Source organism: Anthonomus grandis, chromosome 8 (genome assembly GCF_022605725.1).
Source record: "Anthonomus grandis grandis chromosome 8, icAntGran1.3, whole genome shotgun sequence".
Classification (NCBI taxonomy): Eukaryota; Metazoa; Arthropoda; class Insecta; order Coleoptera; family Curculionidae; genus Anthonomus; species Anthonomus grandis.
The window spans coordinates 14,927,453-14,952,266 of NC_065553.1; the positions used below are offsets into that span (position 1 = coordinate 14,927,453).

Sequence of the window (24,814 nt, forward strand, 5' to 3'; positions counted from 1 at the left end):
TACATCTAGTGATCCCTAAATAAACTCGAATAAAACCACAAAAATATTTTAAACACATTTAATAAAAATCGGTTTTGAATTATTTTGATTAACAACATATAATATAGTCGCAGTAACACTTAAATCTCGTCAACTTCTAATAGTTATGCTGTATGTCAATAAAGAAAAATTTTGCTTCAACTGCCAAACATAAAGGGCGAGCCTCCTACAGAATGTCAAACAATAAACTGTAAGAATTTAGTAAACTTGATTAACACGTGGTGTTAAGTTTATTAAATTGCTATATTCAACTGCTTTGGTACAAGTAAACAATAGCCTCTTCAACTAAACGTGTGACAATCTTAGATCTCCTAGGTTTGTATAAAAGTACTTAAGATCCTTTGTCTTTACTTACTGTCTATGGTTTTATGCTTACAATACTAAATCATATTAACTATAATAACGTCTGCGTAATAATAATAGTGAAAAATATCAGTCAGTTTATCCAGTGTGCCCCGGCTCGTCTGAATAAGCCCTCGAGCTTCCCTCTTGGTCCATATACATCTAAAAATAATGCATTTAAATTTTAGAATTAGGATAAGAAGCACAAAAAACGTGTTTACGTAAAGCAGGTAATGAAATAGAGAAGTACTAGATTGAACATTTCGAAATTTGACTGCAACCATGTTAAAAAATGGTCTTCCGACTAAAAGAACTTCTTTGTAGACAATAATTGGGAATTGGCCTCTTTTCACGTAAAAGGAAGTGAACTAACTAGCTAAGGCGTAAGATCTATTCTAGGAATTAATATCCCGCTTTAACTCCGATAACAGTTTTGTAATATAAACAGTTTTCATGTGTTATAATTAACCTGGTTCTATTTAATAAGCCTTAAGTTGCATTTATAATTTGCTGATAGCATCACTTTAGTGTCCTGAGGTGACGTACTGGTTATTTGATGTATTAAATATAACACTTATTATATTAATGCGGTTACAATGCTCTTTGTGACACCTTGATAGATAGGAAACACTGAACTTTTCTCTGTACTCATGGACGATCTATAAAAAAAGCTTTGCTGTTAATGTTGTTTTTTTTTTTCGAAGTTAAAGAAAGAGAAAAAGCAAGTAATTTTAACGCTTCATCAACATGATTAGGGTAGAAATACCTTCTCTTTGTATGTTGTTAATCAATCCCTTAGTAGTTAGCAGGTGCCAAAAAAAAAACTCCACGAGCATTCATTGTTTAAAGATATTGTGTGATGATAGAGCAATGTTAGTAATTACAGACCTATATCGATTCTTCCTATTTTCTCTAGGATTGTTGAACGATAGGCTGATCAGCTATATGAAAATGTACAATTTTCTTTGCAAGGGTCAATATGGCTTTCGGCAGCCGAATGATACAGCATATTTCATAAGAAATATTTCAATTAATTTGGGCCAAGATCAACAGGATGCAGTTGTTTTGCTCGACTTACGAAAGGCCTTTGATACCCATTGCTCATAAGCTACAAAAACTTGAAATAATGGGTATGCGAAGCATCTGTGACGATTTACTCTAAATTACTATCAGGGCTCTCCAGCTACCTCGAAGAGAGATTGAAATTTGTTGCCATTGGTAATTTAGATAGTTCTTACCAACTTAAGGCCCAAGATAGAATTCCAAGGTTCTATCTCGGGACTTAATAACGGTTGCTATCCCACAAAGCTTAATTTTAATGTGAGTCATATGCCTATTACGTTTTTGGAAGAGATGCTCTGAATACATCTGGTTTGATTGATTTATATTACGTTTTTGTGAATAATAGTCATCAGAAGTGCTCCTTTCATTATTATTTAAGGATTCAATAAATCTTTGACGAGGGAAAAACACCTCAGTTCTCTAAGGGAGAGATTCTTTTGCCCCGCTGGTATCCTCAAACGGCTGAGCAGAGTTGATATGTTTACTACTCCTTAATATACTCTCGCCTCCCTTACATTGCTTTGGTAGACTGCTAGAAAGCATGCCATTCATCAAATATTGTACCAATATATTATTCTACCCTCTTTATTAACTATAATATTGTGCCACGTGAAAATATACAGGGTGTTTCATAATTAGTGTGACAAACTTGGAGGGTTTGTAGAGAGCCCCAAAATAAGCAAGTTTGCCCCATAAACCCCTATCCGAAAATGATTAGATTTTGCTTATTTTTAATATTAAAAACGGCAAAAATTCACTTTCTGGTACCGAGTTCCACATTAAAAATAAGTAATTTTTTTTCCTTACAATAAATACCGTAAATATTATCAAACGGATGAAACTAAAAATTTAAATTATAGAGAAAAATACATTTTGAACAGTGGATTTTATTTTTTATGCGAAAACGGTACGTCGGAAAGAACAAAGCCAGAAGAACGAAATTTACTCTAAATTAAATGAGCATTAAAAAAAAAAAATATTTGAAGAAAAAACAGTTGCTCACCATTTTTTCTTCAAGCAGTTCACGAGGTTCTAGCCCGAATGGACGCCACTGGTAAAATAAAAAATTAGATTATGTATTAAAAAATAGTCCTAGGTGCATAGAAACTACCTACTAATTTTCGGAAAAAATATCTACACGGTTATCAAATTTATCGTGAAAAATAAGATATTTGTTTAAAATTTTATCACCCTGTATCTCAAAATCTAATGATTTTCGGATAGGGGTTTATTGCGCAAATTTGCTTATTTTAAGGCTCTCTACAACCCCTCCAAGAGTGTCCCACTAATAATAAAAGGTGCAAGATTGTTTAGTTAAATTTAACTGTTCATAAATTTAACTGACGCATAATAAAACGCTTCAATATAACAGTATTAATTTGGTTAGGGTTTACTCTGAAAAAGACAAAAAATCAATAATATTTAAGAGAGTGCAAACTTACAATAGCTTACCTGCTTGTTTAAAAAATGTGTATAGATAATTTAAAATTCAAGCGCTTAATTAATATTTATGAATTTATTGTACTAAATTTTATTACAAGAAATATTAACTAACTTTTATATGATTATATTTGGGACTGTGACATATTTTTTTCTTTTTGCTTATACTGTTTTATTCGGCCTCTTGGAGTAAAACCTGATTTATTTTTATTCGACTACATACATTACCTAATAGTAAATTTATGTCAAGCACACTTACCTGCACATGCCTTGCCTCAGGCTGCATATCTTCAGAGGACGCCAGTGACGCAGACAAAGGTGAAGAATGTTGTGGACTTAACCCCCCCGCACCTGTCGTCAGTGAGGCGTGGACCTCGTGACAACTCGAGGTGTCAGGAGAGTGGGTTCGCCTACGTGCAATTTCCGCCTCTATTTTTTGACGCAGCTCTAACATGCTTCCTTCGAGAACGTGGTTAATGGTCAGCTGAGTTCGGTACTTACTATTTACGGCCTTTAAGAAAGTTACAATTTGCATAAAGTCTTTGCGATGATAACCTTAAAGACGAAACTTACCGCTAAAACTGATTCTTTTTCTTCATTAACCGCAGTCAAAGTACGTTTCTGACTAGCAATGATTTCCTCCTTAGCAGTCAAGGAGTGTTCCAGTTCAAAAATCCGCGATCGATAGGCTTCTAATGTCGATGATTTCGCTTCTACCAGATGTTGCAACGCTGGAGAGATAGTATTAGCATGAATCGTTCAATTCGTAGGTCACGACTTACTCTTAACTTCCTCCTTATAGGCGTCAGCAATTCGTTTACAAGATTCTTCATATTGTCCTATAGATGGCAATTGATCAAGCTGTTCCAGGTATTTTATATGGAGTTCTCCCATAAGTAGAAGTTCTCTATTTACACGTTGCAGTTCCTGTTTTACTTTTTCTCCAGCTAGAGCTTGCTCTTTTGCAATCTGTCATAAAATATATCATGGTAAGTTAGAAAGAGGTTTAGAATTAGCCTCAAGTTACATTGACAAAAACTTAAGTCAAATGCTGCTGCCATATTTTACAAAAATTGGAATTGATTGAGCAATATTTAGAAAATAGTCCTACCTTTCCTTCAGCTAAAGCATCCAAAAGGGTAGCCTGCGCTTCTTGCCTTTCTTTGTCTATAGAACAGCACTTAGATTGATAGCTCGTCAAGTCTAACTCCAAGTTCTTATTTAAATCTTTTAACCTCGCATTCTCATCAGTCAATTTTTTACACTAAAAATTATTATTAAACAAAATTAAAAAAAAAAAAAACATTATTTTTCTCACCTTATCCTGCAAGTAATCTACAGTATTAGTTAACTCTTTCTGAAACGTCAGCGATTGTTTTCGATCATCCTCAAGCTGCTTTCGTAAGTCGTCAATTTCCTTTTGTTCCAACTGCACTTGATCTCTCTAGAATTTAAATTCAGTTTTATTTTTCTAACAAAAGAGATTCATTCCCTACCAAAGCCGAGTTACATTCTTCCAACAATCTCGTACTCTTGGCGTCTGATAACAATCTTCTATTTCTATAGGCATGCGTCTCTCTACGGTGCCTCTCAAACAAGAACTGCTGATGTAATAACTGAAGTTGCTCCCTTAAGGTGTTGCTATCACCCGTAGCAACACTTTTTTCAATATACCTACAAATTTAAAAAATTAATAATAAAAATGATAATTTTAATTGTTGGCTTTTTTTGACTCACTTGTCTAGAATGTCATATAGTGAAGGTTTATACGTTTCAACCACCTGATTCAAGGCGGGAGCCGGGCTGGGAACCGGACTCGGTTTGACTTCTAGGGATTCCTCCTTAAGGGATGGAAAAACGTTTAGAAACAGGTGCTCGTAAGGCATCGGCCAGAAAACTTCGGTTTGTGTTGCAGAATCCATCAAAGCCGAAAATTTCTGTCAGAAAACAAAGCATTTTCAAAAATGTCTTTTCTGATTTTTATCTTTTATAGTTTTAAGTATGCTCAAGTATAAAATTTGTTAATATTTAAATGCAGTGCCTCGAAAATCAACGATACCGCTGAAAGGGTTGGGGAGCAATTCATAAGCATCCAGAAAAACATAAAAAATAAGTAAAAAATCGATGGTTTCCGAGATATTGGCACTTTAATAATGGAATCGACAATATCGTATGTTTCGATCAGATTTTGACCTTAAAAAATCATATTTTTTAAATTCTGATTCCAGTTTTGCAACACTGAATAGCCATTTCAAGATCAACATTGGACTAAACGGTCAAAACATTTAATAAGAAATCTGTTTTAAATTGAATAATGACTTATTTTATTTTCAATCCCTTAATGTTAACCCCTCAAACTGGACAAAAAAATTGTCCACTAACCTGACGAGTTCTACAGTTTGCATGTTAACTATTTATTAACCATGTTTTTAATAAACAGTTTACTGATATTGTCTTAGAGTGAAGCATAAACCTAATCTACCTTAGATCATTCTAAAAATAAAGTGAAATAAATCACATTCAAAAAAAAGTTTTTATTTAACTTAAGGTAATAAAAAATCAAATATGTTTAAACTGTCTAGTTCAAAATGTAAGCGCGGCATCTTTTTTTGAAAGACCTTTTTGTCCATCTTGCATCCCTGGTAACGTTAATTTCTTGGGCCGCCTCATTTATTCACGGACGTGGATCAGCATTATTATTTATTGGTATTGTATACACCTTTTCTTTTATTAAATAGTAATGACATAAACTCTAAAGTCACAGGTCTCAAATTTAAATTAGTCAGAGGATTACACGTGTTTTGCCCACTTGTATATTCTATTCACTGATAAAAATAACAAAAAAAGAAGTGGAGAACACTACATGATACAAGTCAAGGGTAGAAATTAAGTTAAAATTGGTAAAATCGGACGGAGACTAGTTATTACATATTAAAATTATATAAACATTGTTTATAGTATTGTAGCACATTTAAATTTTAACTGAATTTCTACCCTTGACTTGTATCATGTAGTGTTGTTCTTCGCTTCTTTTTTTGTTATTTTTATTAGTGAATACACAAGTGAATCTGATGATGCCTAATATGGGCGAAACACGTGTAATCCTCTGACTAATTTAATAAATTTGAGACCTGTGACTTAAAGTTTACTTCATTACTATTTAATGTAAGCCGGTCTCTTTGATTAAAGATGGACTATTTCTTGGGACTTCTCTTTTATGCACTTGCAGTAAAAAAATCTAGAGGGTTCACGTCTTGAGATCGGGTGGGTCGACGATGGTTTTTATGGTTTTATGGCTTTGCATTCCGAAGAAGCTTCTTGAAAATCGAATTAAATTATTTTCAGAGTTTATAAGTAATATTTACTCTTCACGTGTTCCTCTAAACCGTGAGACCGATGGTTCTAAGTATTTCTTCTCTCAAAGAAAGAACATGTTTTCTAGCACATTATAAATTTCGTCGTAACAGTGGACTTTTTGACCGGGTACCCGAAACCCACCATAAAATCGAACGATAAAAAAACCCAATAGGCAGGTAAATAACCCTATATATTTATAACTCAAACGAAGGTGAAACAAATTTTCTAATCGCACCTGAATGATAATTGGTATTTAGAAAGATTTTTCAACTTTTTTTTTTTATATATTGAATGTTCTTCCATTCCAGCATAATTTGAGAATATACATCTCTTAAACAGGAAATGCTTCAAACAATAACGGTTAATAAAAGCTTGTTCGAAAATAGTTGTATTTTCAATTGTCATATTTTTAAAAATGCATAAAAACATTGAAACTGCGATTTATTACACTCGATTTCGACTATAAAAAATACTTTGGAAACAGATTCAAAACAAGTTTTACTATATTCAAAAGCAACTCTCACGCAACCAGAGTGATAACTCAACTCATCTGTACCATGATTCTTTGCGATTATTTTTCTTTAATATTCTGTAGAATATTTTTTATAATAATAAAAATATATGTTACATAATAACCAATAGTACAATTACTACTCATTTCCACTATCTTCATTTTTATGTTCTAGTGAATTAGAGTAAGACGTGCTGATCGCTTTGCAATTTATGCAAGACAATCAGATCGAAAAATCAGCACTTGCATGTATAAAAGAACATAAATTTCAGGTTAATAATATAACAAAAAAAAGTCAGTAAACTTTCCATTGGAGGATAAAATTAAAGTTTAAAAGACTGTATAGACTTGCGTGAATGATCTTTTGCTTTAAACCTCATCTCATCTATAACGATTTTCCCCTTTAATACCCCATATAGCTGTTAAGTTCTTATATAATCAAATAACATATTCGTATATTTTTGTTTTTAGTGCATTTAACGTCTTATAGTAAATCAATATTTTAATTTGTTGAAACTTCCATCCAATCCGATAAATCCATGTTTCTCAACGAGGTCTTTATTACAATGAAAATTAAACAAAACAGACAGGTCACACGTCATGAGACCTGTACTGTATGTATTAATACAATAACTTTAATTTTAATTCCGTCAAGTTTGGCTAAAGTTCGTGGTCGTCCAAAGGCGTACGTAAACTTTATTTATTACTTTTATTAAACTTAATGATCTATTTAATCCTGAGGTTTTATACTAGGTTAGTACTTGCTTTTGAGACTACCTGCAACTTAATAACGCTTTTATAGAGAGTAATTTTATCGGGATAATAAAATAGAAGAAAAATTATACTAATAAGTTAGGTTTTTATGTTCCTTATTCTTTGCTATAATACTTAGTATCATTGGAAAAATATGTATAATTTTTTTTAAATTTCTAAACCTCTTGTCTGATTTGTTTTGAACATTTTTCATGAAAGTCTATCTTCACAACCAATTAAAGTCTATAAGCCACAATAATAGCAGATGAAACTTCAATATCCTAATACCCATTCCAAGAAGTGATGTGATGGGCACTCCCTAATAGATTTAGGTATTAAAATCTTGAATTATAGAAAAACACAAACCCTAACAAATTTCAAAAAATGTGTATGAATTAAATAACTATTTAATTTTTTTATATGATCTAATAAGCTTCGTCTACAAATACTATACATTTAGGGCAATAAGTATTGTTTTGAACTTGCTACTAAATTAAGGGTCCTTATATTATGTAAAAACTTAATATTTTTGGCTTTAAATTTTACCTGTCGCCTACTGCGTCCTTCCACTCCATTCGAGTGATTAGAACCCTGATCTTCCGATACAGTTTCTTCATCGGTTTCGTAAAACGGTTTGGACTTAGGTAATATATAAGGCGTTTTCTTCATATCAGGACAGGATTTCGCTCTTCGCACAGTGGAGTTGTTTCCAATAGGAAGACCTAAAAAACTCAACCTTCATAATCTCCCCAAAAAAAACTCCACTTAAAAAACTGACCATTACCAGGACTGCTTCCTGTAGACATTTGTACTGTATCGGATAAATCGGGTTCTGCGCTACACTGGCTATCTTTCCTAAAACGCCTTATGCGTTTTTTAAAGTTATTTATCGATTTCGAGTTAGGCATATGCAAACCACCGGCAGCGCACGGCGATCCATGCTCTATATCATCTGTGTCTTTACAATCAGCTAAAATATGACACAGTTTTAGCTGAACAATATAGAATATTTCCCTTATCTACTTACAATCTTCAAAATCAGGCAAAACACTATCACAATATCTAGAGACTCTTTTCTTTACACTTGTGTCCGTTTTGTTTGCGGACACGGATATGGAGGTAACCTCCTCGTCCTCCTGACTAACCGGTGACTCGATCCTTTGCCGATTGGAGTCGGAGTTCATGATCTTTAACGGGCTGGAGGGTGGCGGCTTGGACGTTTGGCAATCAGATACCTGCAGAGGATTGGGTCTTGTTGATTAGACAGTCTAAAGATCTAAAGAGTATTATCCTAATCTAAAAAATTTTTAAGTTAAAGAATGACAAGACGCTAGATATTAGGACGCTAAATATTCACTTTTGATTATCATTATTGAAGAACCAAATTTTGTTCACGATAAGATATTTATCTCGGCGGTGATTTAAAAGATCCGTCCACGCGGAACGATGTAAAACATATCGTTCTGTATTCATACAAGCTTAAAAGTAAAGAAATATTTAACTCAGCAATGACTTTAAAAGTTCCGGTGAATAAATTAAATAATTAAATGAAACTGTAAAATGGGTATTCGATAAGATAAATCTTGGTCTGCTGCTAGGCAGGCTGGTGGAGTCAACGATATTAGAAAACGCCAACTATTTTTTGAAGTCACAACTAACCTCTGGGGTTTCACAGGGAGGAAAGTTGGCTTCCTTATTATTTCCCTGCTTCATGAGTTTCTGAGTTTTTCCACAATGCTTAAATGAGAAAAAAAATTGTTTAAATATGAAAAAGGGTTTAGTTATCCCATTTGGCAGAAAGTTTTTTAGACAATATTTCGATTAGAAGCTGATTGAGAACTGTTTAAAATATTCTTGATTTGTTTAGAGTCATTAGATATTATTGATACAGAAAATATGTACAGATCCAAAAAAGTTTTCGGCGATATTTTATTATCGAAAATAATATATATCCATGTAAGATTTTCTGAACTCATTCGTGAGAATAAAATTCAAAACTTCAAGGATTGCATTAGATTATAATAGTTTTAAATAATCTTGATATTGTCTGAGAAATCTAAAAAAAAACATGATAATTCTAAAAACCTTCCTAATTTTTGTTATGATACATTTCATCGTTTTGCGACCATCATTAATTTTTTATTTCTTCTTGGCGCTATATTGAATTATACAAAATTTAAGTAGATAGAATAATCCTTTAATTACCGTTTTAACGATGTATCGCACTTAAAATTCGTATTTACATTTTTTTGCATATTAAAAACACTTTAAGGGTATTAATTTATCTTCTACCCATCTCTTGAATTACTTTTTTAGCGAAAAAATCCATCAGCTTTCGTATAAAACTTCGGTGAAATTTTAGAAATCGGTAACGATTTCGTGTTTTCGAAATATTTAGATTTTTTTAGAAGCCTTTGATAGTATCAAGAAAAATCATTAAAAACCTACTTTAAACCGCTGTATTAAGCAAGAAACTTATTTTTTTTACATGGAACCTTTTTTGTACAGAAACTTGATATGAAAAAACAATAATATGATTATCAAAGTTGTTAAACTGAGATTTTTGTGAAGCTTGTAATTATATCCATTATAGTACATCTTATATGGAAAGTACCCATAACAACAATTATTTTGGGTACTTTCCATAAGAGCTCCATGACAAAAAGATCGATAGGTAAATATTTTTTACAGACATGTAAAATGTATGTTGAGTTGTTTTTTCAAGATACTACTTGGAAATAAATAACATGTGTTTGAAGTTAACACCTTTTTTTCTAATAACTTAATAACTTAATTTCAAGGTTTGATAAATTATGTCTACGTTCTATCCATGTATAGATGAAATCTTTATAATTCCACTTGTTTGCCTATAGATTTCTACACTACTAGGTATAATGTTTAGCCTCAAAATGTTTTAAGCATGCAAGTGCGGGACATCGTTGAAACGGTCATTAAACGAACTATTTAAATCTAGTATAAGTCAATATAGCGCTCATGGAAAAAAAGTTTCCAAAAAATAGATTTTTATGTCTTTTTTTTAATAAAAAATTAAACAGATGTACTACAATATTGAAGTGAATATTAGAAACTGCAAGTTCTTCGACAAAAAATTGTCTTTTTATATCAATTTTATACCTGAAATTATGATCAGAGTCTACATATTTCAAAGCTGAAATATATACAGTGCATCCATAAAGTAGCGGATAAATTCAATAAAAATGAAATGGACCGTTTCTGAAAAAAATGCCCGAAACCGTCGATTTTGATATTTGGTTTAGGGTTTTTGTGCGTGGAAATTAAATATACAGGGTAACTCAAAAAAAAAGATATGACGTCATCAATATGTTTTTTAAATGAAAACCACCATTTTTTTATGCAGAATCAGAAAGAACGCATTTTTTACAAAGGATATGATACAAATAAATAGTGGTTACATAAGCAATTTTGAACGAACAATTATCATAAAATGTAAAACTAAAGAAACACCTATCTAAATTAAATGTTCGAGTTGAGCACCGGTAACAACCTGACAATAACCAAGGCGATTTAAAAATTCTTTTTGAACGTTGTCAACGGCATTTGGAGTAATATTTCTAATTTCCTGGCGTATTTGTTCTTTTAAATCTTCTAAACTCGCTGGTTTAGTGACATACACTTTACTTTTTATCTTATTTAAGTATCCCCATAAGAAGTAATAGAGGGGAGTTAAATCTGGCGATCTGGGTGGCCATTCAATGAACCCTCGTCTACCTATCCAATGATTTAGAAAAACTTCATCTAGATAATTGCGAACGGGTAAAGCATAGTGCGGCGGGGCTCCATCTTGCTGAAAAAAAAGATCACGTTGGTGCATGTCGGGTTCTTCCAAATCCGGATACAAAGTTATCAGAGCATTTTGAAGAAAGTGCAAATACCTTTCCCCAGTAAGAGTGTCATCAAAAAAGTAAGGTCCTAAAACTCTTCCTTCCACTATACCGCACCACACATTGACTTTTTAAGGGTGTTGTGTATGACATTCTGTGAATCAATGAGGGTTTTCGGTCGCCCAATATCAACAATTCTGTCTGTTCACATGGTCATTTAGAATAAATGTTGCTTCGTCAGAAAATATTATTTGTTTTACAAAATTATAGTTATCATTACATAATTGCTGCATTTGCTCACAAAATTCATTTCGACGATCAAAATCATCCTCGGATAGCTCTTGAAGTAAGAATGTTTTATAAGTGTGAAACTTTGCTTTTTTCAATACTTTATGAACATTAGAAGCCGTGCCTGTGATTCTGGCTTTCGGATTATCTTGGACCGTTAACAGAACGTTAAGCTCATGTGCTTTTCGTTCAAAATTACTTATGTAACCACTATTCATTTGTACCATATCCTTTGTAAAAAAACTCGTTCCTTCTGATTCTGCATTAAAAAATGGTGGTTTCCATTGAAAAAACATCTTGATGACGTCATATCTTCACCCTGCATATTTAATTTCCACGTAGAAAAACCTTAAAACAAATATTAAAATCGACGGGCTCAGGCGTTTTTTTCAGAAACGGTCCATTTCATTTTTATTGAATTTATCCGCTACTTTACGGATGCACTGTAGAGACTTTGTTATGATTACATCTGAAATTTCCCTCGACTCAATTGAGTCACCGTATAGTAGTATTCACACAACAAAACACACCAACACAACCGAAATGCCACCCATGTATAAGATGCAATATGCCCCCTCCGAAAGCCCCCTTACCTGCGGGTATTGCCTCTCCTGCGTCAGTTTATAAGCCAAAGTCTGGCTCAGTGATGAGCTACCCTGCGCTATCGGCATAAATACCGCGCTGCTCGCTACGGGAAAGATGAACGGCGATGGTTCCTTACGCATAGGAGAAGACGGCACGCTGTTGGTGGGCGTTCCGCTCACTATGTATCCGCTCGAGTTTGAGCGGAACGATGTCAAAGCGCGGGCGACACTTGTTTTCGACGCCAGTGGCATCACTGGCGTCGCGCTGAAATCCTGCAAGCGTAAGCCCTGATGGTAAATGTGAGTGTGGCGAGTGATGGCGAGTGTGGAAGATTAGTATAAAAGACGTTAAGAGCAACGTGGATTAAAAATGTCCCTAATGTACTATAATTACCTTTGAAAATAATTTTAACGCACGAAAAATTAATTTCTTTAAAAATGTATTTTAATTTTTAAGCAACTTATCTGAAATTCAATACTTTTCATGAGGATTTTAACTTTTTCAATTCGACGAAATAACATTACGACATTTATTATAAGAGACCACACAACAATAGGCCACTAGCTAAGAAACTCACATGTTATTATCAGCCCGAAAATTATACTTTTCGAAAAAAGTGTGTTGGATAATAAATTTCTTAGTCATAAAGTAAACCCCTTGAAACTCGATTATGGAAAAACTATGAATAGAAAAGTATAATCCATCAATTCAGTTCGCGGAGGACCAATCTGTATATTCTTGGAGTTAATGGTTTCTTTTAAATAGATTTCTAAATATAATATATAAATGCGATAATGACTGCAGTCCATGAATGTTAACAGTAGCGATTCACGAAAAAAAAAAACAAAAAGTTCAAACACCAAAAACCAAGAAATAAAAACCACCAATTACTTACTCTTATGGGCGTTGTTTCTGGGGTTGCTTCTATGGCCGCTTCAGGGGGAGATCCTTCTTGACTAACCGGGTAACTGGCTCTGCCTATTAAGCTCTTTAAAACAATATGTTTCAAATTAGTATATGATGTATTATTTATAATTTTATGATACCTTAACATGCATATGCCTATGATGTGTTAGTCCCAAGGACTCGTTTTGAACCGGAAAAACCTGGCTCGGTGAAAAAAATGTGTCCTCATGGCTGGAAATTTGTAAGGAAGCTAGACTTCGAATATTCTGCTGATGATAATATGAAGCATCTAAAACAAGATTATTGCTATGTAGTCCAACTACAAACTTTATATATATATTTTTTTTAATTCATTTATTGACCTTGTGCTGAGCACATTTAGTCACGAAAAGCCTTTAAATTTGTTAGTACTTAAACTAAATCGGACATCACAAACGACCATGCCAAGTCTGGGACTCGAACCCAGGGCCACACGACTGCTAGGCAGGTATATACCCACCGCGCTGCCGGGGCCGGCATATTAAAGTAAGCAGAGCCTATTTTAGGATTTTAACTATAAGGATCCTTTCTACTCTAAATGGGCAACATGGGCTTGGAATGGAGAACATAAATCGTAAAAATTTATATAAGTATGCAAAAAAGGTGGAATAACGAAAATAACAAACCTTTCTAAATACTACTAAATACTACAATAATTGGAAAATTTTACTCAGACGTCAAAGTCATCAGTAGATGTTGCATTAATAAAATTATAGCTACTGAAATGGAAAAGTTATCAAAAAGAATACTAAAGAAATATCCCCTAAAGGATAATTGTCATCCATCAATAATTGAAATATATCTGGGGAATACATTGGATGAGTTTTAAATACATTAGTACTACCGTGCGTAAATTACTCACTTTACACCCTTCCCAGGGTATGTAAAGTTTCACTTATTCCTTATGATTTTAAATATATTTGTTTTAGTAGGTGTATATATTTTATTCTAGGATAGATATTCTGTTACTTTTACAGTCTTTGTTGCTTTGCCTACAAAAATCATAGGGTATCAATGTAGTAAATTGATCAGATCAAGTAGTATTGAAACTCAAAGTATAAACATTGTATGTATTCCCAGATAATAGCACTCTAATTAGGAAAAGTCTTCATTTTATGCCCCTTAAAGTTTATAATGCACTGCCATTATCTTTTACAGATGGAATGGCTAATGGTAACAACATGGAACGGCTAATGATAGCAATGTAAACTATATATTGTCATTATTCATTAACCTAAACTCACCAGTCATAGGTACATTTCCTACTGTTGAATTCATGGTACCAGATCTCGATCGAAATTCGGTGGTGTTCTGACAGGTCTCGTGAGGACATCTGTCGGTAATATCTAAACTAAAACGTTCACATTCCACAATGACATCATGAACACCCATCTTTTTCCACCTGTGTAGTAAAAAAACAATTAACAAAACATGTTAACTAGAGTGAAAACTATAAAGAAAATGACTTATTATTTATTCAATATCTTGCCTTTCAGTTGTTGTTTCATTTTCTTTAGACGTCGTTACAAGAGAAGGATGCATCTTAACTGTATCCATCATAGGCTATAAAAACAATTATTTAACATTTCAAGTTAAGGTAAAAATGGGTCTTTACCTTAATAGTATGACAAAACACTGGATTGTTTCTATCTTTAAAATTACTTCTCAAATAAGACAAAAAATTTCCGGGATACATGCCGTACAACCTGAGAAAGAGTGCATATAAGGCCACTTGGAGGTGGATCATTTGGTCTTCTACTAGTTTTCCAGGTACATGAGAATTCCATGCAGCCAACCGACTACAGTATTATTATTAGATCTAATAACCATGACAAATTAAAGAATAATTACCTAAAAATGTCAAAAATATCTTCAAGATGTTTGCCAATAGAGGAAGGAAACATAGGTAGTAGCACTATTAATAACAATAGGGCACTTATCAGTGGTAAAAGCTCTGTTTCTTTCTAAAAAAACGCATCAATGTGTATGATGGCAATGATGAGCTGTGAACCTCTTCTTACCAATAAATATTTTAAAATTTCCTTAAAAAGGCTATGATCAGGTAATTTCTGCAACCAAGTAGGTTGGCTTCTTGCAATATGCCCTAATAATGTAAAAGCTTGGACTCTAACTTTGAGGTTGGTTTTTGGATTTGTAACTGAATCACACAATCTAAAAAGAATCATTAGTATGATGTTAAAGTTACAAAATTAATTTAAAAATTCATACTTATCAAACAAAAAATGCTGGTGGGGCTCTTTCAATGTTATGAGGACCTCCATGCACCTCACTGAATTGGTACTCAAATAGTAATCATAAAGCCCATTTATCAACCATGGATCTTGAACTACAAATACAAGAGAATAAATAAATAATATTTACAGCTGATGGAGAGATAGAAGCATTTTGGCAAAAGTATAATCATTAGTCAAGTTTAATATTTAGTATAATCTGTGGAACTTGCTACTGAGACTTATATAATACAATTTAATGATTATGACCATAATAATTTATAACGATAAATAATATTAAAGTTTGTAGTAAAGACAGTAACGTGTATTAATCTAATTTAAATGATGTCAATGTATCAGGGATAATATGTGTTTTTAAGAGTAATATTTCAGACAAAAACTTTAGAGTTTTGGACAAGGACCTGAATGGTGATTCTGACACTGAACTTGGAGTGGACATTTAAGATCAACTTTTATTTTCCAAATGAAAACCCCTTTAACACTGCCAATCGAAATAGACAATTTTACGTTCAAAAATGCATGACTTTTAAGGCCGTTCTGGTTGAATAAACCCAAATATCATTATCATCATCATTATTCTAAGGCCTCAAACTTTTGGCTAAAATAATTGGCTCAAAAATGCACATTTTTGCTGATAAGGAGGGATATTTTTAATAAAGAAATCCGCAAGGCGTCAGACGAATGTTTGTCATAAAAAGTTAAAACTTTTATATCAGATTTAACATATACATATATATCTTTGTGTAAAGAAAACATGGGAGGTAGTAAGACATCTGATAGGTACATTAAGGTAACCTTCTGACCACCATGAATTTAAAATAAAATTTCTGATTTTTATTCACAATATAGCTTAAGGTTTAAATACCAGGGTTAAAGAAAAACATGAACTTTTTAAATTTATACAAAAAAGTTTTTTACATTTTTTTTTGTTTTTAAATTCTTTGTCTTAAACAAATACACCTAGGCAAGATCAGGATTTAAATCATATTATTTATTAATTAAAACCATAATATTAATTGTCCGATAATTCGGACATAATATTTAGTCCGAATTTGTACTAGACTATTGCCGAGACTATCGCGATCTCCGATCTCCTGTTATGAGTATACTAGACCACAACACTAATCCATGTTAAATATAAATAAGACAGCATTGAAGCTCGCTCAACAGTTTCATACAACTATTGCATCGTCAGCCAACATAGAAAGCCTCTTCTCATCATATGGTTTAGTTCATTCAAAACTATGTAGTCAGCTATGTAATGTGAAAGCTGCTAAGTTGTTTTCAATATTTAAAGAGCTCAATTCAATCAATGATGATGTGATTAGTGACAGCATTTACTGATTAGACTGATGGCTATGTGACTGAAAGACTCGGGGGAAATTTGATTTTTGTAGTATTATTATTATTATTATTGTTAAATTTATATAAAATGTTAAAAAATTTGAAAAACTATTCTACATTAAATGAATAAAGAAAATTGGAAAAAAACACTTGTTTGATTTATGTGCTTGAAACAAATACTGTTTTAAACACAAGCAAATGTTTAAAACAAAACAACCCTGTTAATATTAAATTTTAAAATCTATATAAAATTTTTTAGAAAACTTATCAAGTTCTCAAAGACAGAATTTTTATTTTTCCCTAAATTTTAAATTCTAGGTAGTTATCAGGAATTTTTAACATTTTATTCTAAATTCGCTTGTGTAAACAAATTTGTTATACATTTCATTACATTTTTTCTTGTACTTACTTCATGATTGATGTATAATGTATATTCTTCAGTACAAATCCCACAACAAAATATATACAGAAAATCGATCCACTGACTGATTTTTTTTTTTTAATGAGCTTAATAAATATGCTTTTATGAGCACTACCAAAAACATACAACTCACTGCATTAACTATAACTATTTTTCTACTATAACTATTAATTCTACTATTCTGAAATACACCTCATTTTCAAAAGTTTTGTTAATAAAATGTGTGTGTTTTCTGAACTAAAGAAAAAAACCATAAATTTAGTTTTGCTTGTGTTAGGAGGTAATAAGTTTCAATCTAATCATAATTTTTCCCTTTAAAACCTTCTCAACTTTATGTATTATTGCTTTCTCAATTTTTATCACACATTGTATAGGAAAATTCACCCAATTAAAATGCATATATCATGATAATTTTTCAATTCTGCATGAAATATTATATAATATGGTTGTGTTTAGTTCAGTTAGAGTCAAAAATTAACCTAGTCCTTTTTAGATATTCCTATACAGGTGAGAATATAACTAATCAGAAGGTCAACAATGGTGATACTACTGATGATCCTATTAGTCCTAATTATCTTTTAATTAGTATTAATTTTAAATAAAATAATATATAATGGGAATGCTAATTGAATTTAAATATGTTATTATAATTCAATAAATAAACTTTTAGACATTAACATTGGAATACACACGGACAGGCAACAGGAATTGGTTAAGTATGATAAATTATGTTTACCTCTCGAAAACAGGTCCCATATAGTCTTTTTTGCTTCTTTAACCACCTCCTTGTCCCCTGATTCCAACATATCAATAATTTTGTCTGCCTGGGTTGTCATGATTGCAGCAACTGCTCAAATTAAAATTGTAAAAGAAAAAGTAATTGAAAATAATAAAAAGTAAGGGTTCAAATTTAGAGACTCAATAGTAGCAACATAAACAGTGGCCAAAAGAAAACTGAAATGTGCATTTTTCTTCTTGAAACCATCAATCCCTTACACCAGGCACCTATAATACAAAAAAAGAACCACATTACTCTCACATTTTTAATATTTAAATATTTAGTTATTGCTAGTATAGAGAAAATATGCTGTATATCAGTAGTTACTCAGAAAGATCAGTTTGGACCAATTATATTAAACAAAATCAATACATTAGTAATTATTGTGAAAAGATTATTATTAGTTTCAAATTTTGTGTCCAATGGGATAGCCCTTTGCACTGCACAGGTCATCTACTTTAAGTCTTTGTTCATCCCTTCAAGCTGAAATAGTATTTGGATGTTGCCTATATTTATTTAAAGTGTAGGATCAAACCCTTCCTATCATTTCGAAGTACATAAAAACTTGTAAACAAGATCATTTTGTATGGACAAAAGGAGAAGGCAATAAAAGACCAAAAACCAGAGCCCAGGGTCTATAAAAAGTAGCCAGGATTTTATTAGAAATTTCGTAGCTCCTGATCAGCAAACAAGGCTCCTATCACCGAAACGGTAAGAAGCAGTGTCTAGGCCATTTATAGATATATCAAAAACATAAATATTAGGATTTTCGTTTAATAATTAAAAAAATTACCTCACGCCTCACAACCAAACAATTCTCTTGTACCCGGAAACCCGGACGATAACTGTCAAAAAACAAGTAGAAATTCTGCGAAAACAGCTGATGATTCGTTTCATATATTGACATTAACCCTAGTTTCTTCTCCCACTCTCTCGTGCTGAACTTCTATAAGCGAAGCCGAGAGAGATACCAACCATATTACTCAGATCTCAACACGGCCAGTCAAATACAGTCGGCTATTTTACATGCTACGTAAAAAGCGGAGCGGAATAAAATACGTTTACAGGTAATTTAATTCCGTTACAAAATGGCAGATTTTGGTCGTTATCCACTAGTTGCGAGTCCGTCACTAGTTAGACTAGTAATTTGATTCCACGCCGCAGCAAGTGCCCAGTCCACACCAAGGTCTATCCTAGCACCAGAGTCCTTCAAGGTTCTCTCCTCTCCCCTTTCTTTGCAACAGGTTTGCCTCTTTCTGAAAAAGCCAGCACAGAAAATTTCTCCGACGTGCGCATCATTAGAATTGTGCCCATTATATCTAAATATAATCAAATCTTAACTGGCAAAAAGTATTGCCCTACTCTCAATGCGGATTTTGTAAAGATTACACCGCAACAGTACTAACTGCATTTTTGGATGATGTGATTAAAGCCTATGACGATGGTTTAGTAAGTGTACTTATACTATTGGACTTCTCCAAAGCATTTAATACGATCCATCAACAGCTTCTCCTCGCAAAGTTGAAGTACTACGGTTTTGATGAAAATTCTGTTGAACTAGTAAAATCTTTTCTAAGCTATAGGAAACAAAAAATATCATATAATAACAAAGAATCATCAACTGTATAAACATTATGTCTGGGACTGCTCAAGGTTGTACTCTTTCCCTCTCCTCTTTATCATTTACACTATTGACGTATTAACATCTATAGAAACTTTCAAAATTAAAGCATATGCGCTGACGACAAACAACTCTACCACTCATTTCATTTGTCAGAAATACAACAAGGCCAAAGTAATATTAATAGGGATTTGGAAACTGTAAGCTCCCTATTTTTAAAACACAATTTAAAATTAAATTCTGATAATACCAAAGTATCTGGTATTGGTCCTGAAAAAAGAAAGGAATATGTGAAAGAAAATCTTTCTCTCACTTTACAAAACTCTCCTTATCATTTGCAAAGGGCGCAAAAAATCTTGGGCTTCTGGCAGATGAGAATCTGTTTAAATTTGCTGATCTGTTTTAATGCACATATTAATAAACTGCACTAGGAAAGCATTTGGGTCCTTAAAACTTTAATTTAAAAAAAAAACAATTATGAGAAACCCTAGTATAATTTCTCTTATTTGGACCAAACATGTTGTCAGTGACGAACTCTTATCTTTTTCAATTTTTTTCAAGTTCTTTCGCTAAGATAAATTAATTTCTGCTATTTAAACAATTTTCGGGTTACACATAATTATTTTATATTTTTAAAGCCTTAATTGTTTTCACAAATTTTTACTCACATATATAGCTAATATCGTATTATATCCTAACGACATCTAAGTTCTTCATATGAACGTTAAGACAAATATTAGCATTATAATTTTAAATGTAGACAGATTTCTCTCTGCATTGTGCCAATAAATAATTTATCAGGAAACGTATTGATCATTTGTCAACATTTATCACAAAAATGAAATTTATCTCACCATTAATTTTAATCATATTACATATTATATCTTCTATAAAGAGCCATTTCACAAGGTAGGTTCGTTTAAACTAGAAATTTTACTTCGGCGCCTCCTATGAAGTGATCACATTATAATAATACAAGATAGACTTTCAAAGTAAAAGCGGAGCTTTTTTAGTTATAGGGATAATCCTGAAATATATTCAGACAAAATATAGATAATACATATCGGTAACATACGACTTCATACAAACGTTAATCCAGTTACGTTCGTATAATGATATTGAGCATTATGTGTATGTAAATACACAAGAAATATATTCATAGATATGCGTTAGCATAATAGTCAACATATTATAAAACCTTTTAATTCCTATTATGAACAAATCACCTAATAGTGTAAGGACCAAGCAGTAATTAATACGAAATTAAGTGAACTATTCAAAACTATTGGACCTGTATCTAATGCGATTGCGACATCAAATCAATTATTTTATAAATAGCAATTAATGTTATATGGTTGGAGTGGACTGTGACATTTTTTAACCAATGATACCTATAGGCATTGCTTTTACCGTATTAGTACGGTAGTTTTATAGAGATAATAAAACATTTCTTTCCTTTAATTGGGAATAATCAGTAATATAACTGTTGACAGAGAATAAAAACAATTATTCGATAAAACAATGTGTTTTCACGTTGATTATATTAATACCTAAATAGTATAGTTCAGTCCCAAGGAGTAAATTATAGAGAATTGAATTATCTCTCTTTTTTGTTCAATAGATCTTTCTGCATGACTTACGGTTAAGCCAAAAAATTTAAATCGGAGTTCTCCAAAAAAACGAAGAGGAAGGGATACAAATTTTCGTTATTTATAGACCACCAACGACTCACAAAAAAACAACAGTTTCTTAGATTGACTGTATTAAAGATCTTTAGTACTTGTATTGGTGTATATGTTACGGTTAATGTAAGTAAAGTGGTTATTATGTATATTCTCCGGTTAATATAATTAGTCACGAAAGACAACAGGGTAAATTTGACGAACATCAATACATTTATTACTTTCACCAGTCATTTTATATATTTCCCAAAGGATATTGGGTTGGAAACGACCGGTTAATGTAGCAAATTTATATTAATGACGAATTTAGTATAACAACGTGATTAATAATAAGTAACTTGTCCCGTCCAATATCGAATGATAGTCTTTTACCTATAGACTTTCTTTTACGAGCAAATATATTGTAGTAGAAAAATTTTAACCCAATATTTTACCTTTGAATGTATCCACTTCTAATGAAAAGGCAAATCGTTTAGTTTTCACCATTTGTAACGTCTTACACCTTTGTCCTTTGAAAAATCAATTGATTAAAAAAAAAACCACAATGAGCCATTACTATTTATTGTGACAAAGAACTAAATTGTGAACGCAGATCTGACAACAAATATATTTACTTAAAGGCACAATCATATATAAAATTATTATTATTGTACAAAATTACACTAACTAACAATTTTGCCGTTATAATGCAGGTGTTGCTGTCGCAACCTGTTCATATTACTGTTTAATTTATTTTGCAAAAAGAAAAGGGTTATGATGGGATGATGCTGCCACATAATGCTTTGTTCTTTAATAATTTAAAACCCGTGGACTTTGAGTTGATCAGGCTTGGCGAGGCCAGCCTTCGTCAGCCACTGGCAAATGTTCTCTCTCTGGTCTCCTTGTAGCTGCAACACTTCTCCGTACTCGGGGTGTTCAACTACAGTACCATTGCAAGCAAATTCCTATGAAAAAACGGATCAAACAATAATTAGTTAGGTTCAAAAGGTCAGAGGCCTTACTTTTTTGCAAGCTCGAACAATTTTTTTCAGGTCATACTCTGAGGAGAGACCTTGAACAGTGGTTAAAGTCTTGCGACCGTTTCTCTGCTGGATCCTTATATGAACAAGTCCGTCTTGAACATCATCATCAGCACCCTTACTGGCATCAGCAAAGGGGTCTGTAAACAAATTTATTCAATTTTTCTTAAGAATGGTTAGCATAAATACATCAAAACAAGAGTCTTTCAGATATTTTGCATGAAAAAAGGAAAAATAAAAATAAGAAAAAAAAAAGAGTTCTGTGATCAGCTCTGATATCTCTAAACTTTCAAGCAAACAATTGCCTTTCTGCTTGTCTATAATACTAGGCCAAGTAGTGAAATGAATCTCCACTTATCTCATTTATTACCAGTGATAATGATATTTATTTTTAAATGTCTTCAATAATTAACCACAATTAAAAATGAATTAAATAAAAATGTTCTCCTGATAACAAAGTCCATAGGAGAATGACAGTGAATAACTGCATAATTTAAAAAATGCAAGATTTGATACAATTGAGAAATGTTTTTGAACATTTGTCACATCAATTATAATAGAGGACAGCTTGCATGTTATTTGTTATGCTGATGTTTGCAATTCAATTCTCAGTGCCTACTTTGCACAATTGTCTCTCATTTGTGTTATGGGATCTGCTTTTGGGTAAGGTGTTCTAAATTTCAGAAATGGGCAGGTAATTTCAGCATAATCATACTATCCTCCCTAATTATTCACCACAATTTTGTTAATCAAAAATCAATGGATAATATAGGTGTTTTGATGTGTGGATTGAGTATTCCTTATAGCTATAGACTTGTTTTTTTTTCTGTAGGCATAATGTAATACATATTTTTTTTACACAGTTTTGTGAACAATTATTTTAAGAAAATAATGTTAAGGTGACTTTGACATTTCATTAAGGAATAGTTTCAAACATTATTATTCACTTATTATTATTATTATTATGAATTGGCACAAACTAGTATTGTTGCAAGTATAATAATTCAAAGTAAAAAAAACATCAAAATTTTAAATGAACATATTGAATTGATTCAGAACTCCTATATTTTCAATGAATCCTTTCGTTTTTGAATCTTTGCCAAGATATGCAGAAAATTTCAGATTAAATAAAAATTCCAAGAATTGGGACAAAATTATGATTGCAAAATAATACAATGTATTAGCAAATAGATTTTCACATTATTTCAAAGCAATGGATAATGGAAGTAATGTTATCACTTTTTCTGCCTATTGTATAATAGTTTTAGGATAGAATAATTCTGTGACGTTTGAATCATATTGTATAGGAATAGTTAGTATTCTTCTCAATGTATCAAATATTTGCTATTTTTAAGTACAAAATAGATTCTTGGATTGAATTGGATATTATTTTCTTATCAATCTTGATGTCATGAAAAAATTTAAATCTGTAAGCTTTTACAAAAGATAAAATCTGCAATATAACAAGAGAGAAAAACATTCGGGTAAGCATGAAACCAACATATACAGACTGGGTTAAAAATCTAAAAATATAGCAGCCTTTTTTACAACTTCTATGTAAATTTTGTCTTTTTTTTATTGGTGCAGACCAGAAAATTATGGATTACTTGCCACTCCCACCATTTTTAGCATCCCTTTTAAAAGCAAGTTCTGTGCATTAATGAATCAACAATTTTTACAAAACAGGGAAAATAGGTCAAGTTTCAACATTCTTGACCCACTGTTTAAACTTATAAATGTTTTAATGTTTCTACTGCAATAAAGTGTACCTAAAACAAGGTCAAGGATCTACAAATGAATCAATACTTGTTTCATATTATCAATAATATATTTAAAATCAGACCTCAAGGATATCGGGAGCATGATTTTGTGTTGAAAAATCACTCCAACAACTGGTTAAAACTAGGGAAAGCTACAAAAATGATGATGACTCACTGGAAATTAAGCACAGAAGTCTTTTTTTTTAGTTAACGGGACTATTTAATTTATTCTTGCGGATATATTTTTGTAATAAATTTAAAACCTTAACAAAGAGAAGCGGTGGAACGCTAAACGAGTAAAACAAAAATAAAATAAGAAAAACGACACAAGAAGACGCCATGTTGTCTTTGAAACAGGGCGAAATCTTGCGTTGCAAAATCGAGACTTCTGGACGTTTACTTACCAAATGTGTTAAGATTCTGGATGGACATACGATATTCAAAAAACGAACTGGAAAAGAAATTATCTGCAAACTGCACGTTACGGTTTTGTTCGGCCGGTAATTTGGTGAACTTCAGTTGCAGACCGTAGAGAGAAAACGAAAATTATTCGAATAGAAAAATTGACGTTGCCGATGCCGAATAAAATGAAATTTTGACAGCCGTGACATTGACAAGTAACTTAAATCAGGAATTGTACTAAACAATTGTACAAGCTTAATGAGGCGTGTTCGAGTCAATGCCGGTTAAGTTCACGCGTGAACAACCAATGATAAACGGTATACTCTGTCTTTATCCACGGGTAGAATTAT

General features: G+C 32.1%; 2 protein-coding genes across 3 annotated transcripts; both read right to left on the bottom strand.

Moving 5' to 3' along the window:
* Window positions 1–44: 44 nt before the first annotated feature.
* Window positions 45–18,909, bottom strand: LOC126739263 (hamartin). 2 transcript variants are annotated; one of them, XM_050444857.1, is made up of 22 exons: window positions 18,774–18,909; window positions 17,939–18,207; window positions 15,415–15,532; window positions 15,207–15,357; window positions 15,037–15,149; window positions 14,801–14,984; window positions 14,675–14,748; window positions 14,430–14,587; window positions 13,287–13,435; window positions 13,136–13,228; window positions 12,249–12,512; window positions 8,532–8,739; window positions 8,283–8,474; window positions 8,051–8,226; window positions 4,621–4,820; window positions 4,380–4,557; window positions 4,202–4,327; window positions 3,995–4,147; window positions 3,666–3,852; window positions 3,457–3,614; window positions 3,143–3,394; window positions 45–543 (listed from the first exon to the last, which is right to left on the bottom strand). In XM_050444857.1, the coding sequence occupies exons 2-22, from the start codon at window positions 18,036–18,038 to the stop codon at window positions 481–483; spliced, it is 3,297 nt and encodes a 1,098-aa protein (XP_050300814.1). In that variant the 5' UTR covers window positions 18,039–18,207; window positions 18,774–18,909; the 3' UTR covers window positions 45–480. The 2 variants fall into 2 exon arrangements, with proteins under 2 accessions (XP_050300814.1, XP_050300815.1); XM_050444858.1 differs by lacking the exon at window positions 12,249–12,512.
* A 2,919-nt stretch (window positions 18,910–21,828) lies between these two features.
* On the bottom strand, window positions 21,829–24,656 carry LOC126739269 (eukaryotic translation initiation factor eIF1). The gene is made up of 3 exons (XM_050444872.1): window positions 24,467–24,656; window positions 22,285–22,442; window positions 21,829–22,227 (listed from the first exon to the last, which is right to left on the bottom strand). The coding sequence occupies exons 1-3, from the start codon at window positions 24,492–24,494 to the stop codon at window positions 22,081–22,083; spliced, it is 333 nt and encodes a 110-aa protein (XP_050300829.1). The 5' UTR covers window positions 24,495–24,656; the 3' UTR covers window positions 21,829–22,080.
* Window positions 24,657–24,814: the final 158 nt, after the last annotated feature.

Bases quoted from the DNA above. Each gene is read 5' to 3' on its own strand.
- LOC126739269 (XM_050444872.1), bottom strand. From the start codon at position 24,494: ATGTCCATCCAGAATCTTAACACATTTG. The intron at 22,443-24,466 runs GTAAGTAAACGT...ATTTGTTTACAG, and splicing joins CCAGAATCTTAACACATTTG to ACCCCTTTGCTGATGCCAGT. The intron at 22,228-22,284 runs GTAAGGCCTCTG...GTTTTTTCATAG, and splicing joins TTGTTCGAGCTTGCAAAAAA to GAATTTGCTTGCAATGGTAC.
- LOC126739263 (XM_050444857.1), bottom strand. From the start codon at position 18,038: ATGACAACCCAGGCAGACAAAATTATTGATATGTTGGAATCAGGGGAC. The intron at 14,749-14,800 runs GTAAAGACCCAT...TTGTTTTTATAG, and splicing joins TGTTTTGTCATACTATTAAG to CCTATGATGGATACAGTTAA. The intron at 8,227-8,282 runs GTCAGTTTTTTA...TGAGTTTTTTAG, and splicing joins AGGAAGCAGTCCTGGTAATG to GTCTTCCTATTGGAAACAAC.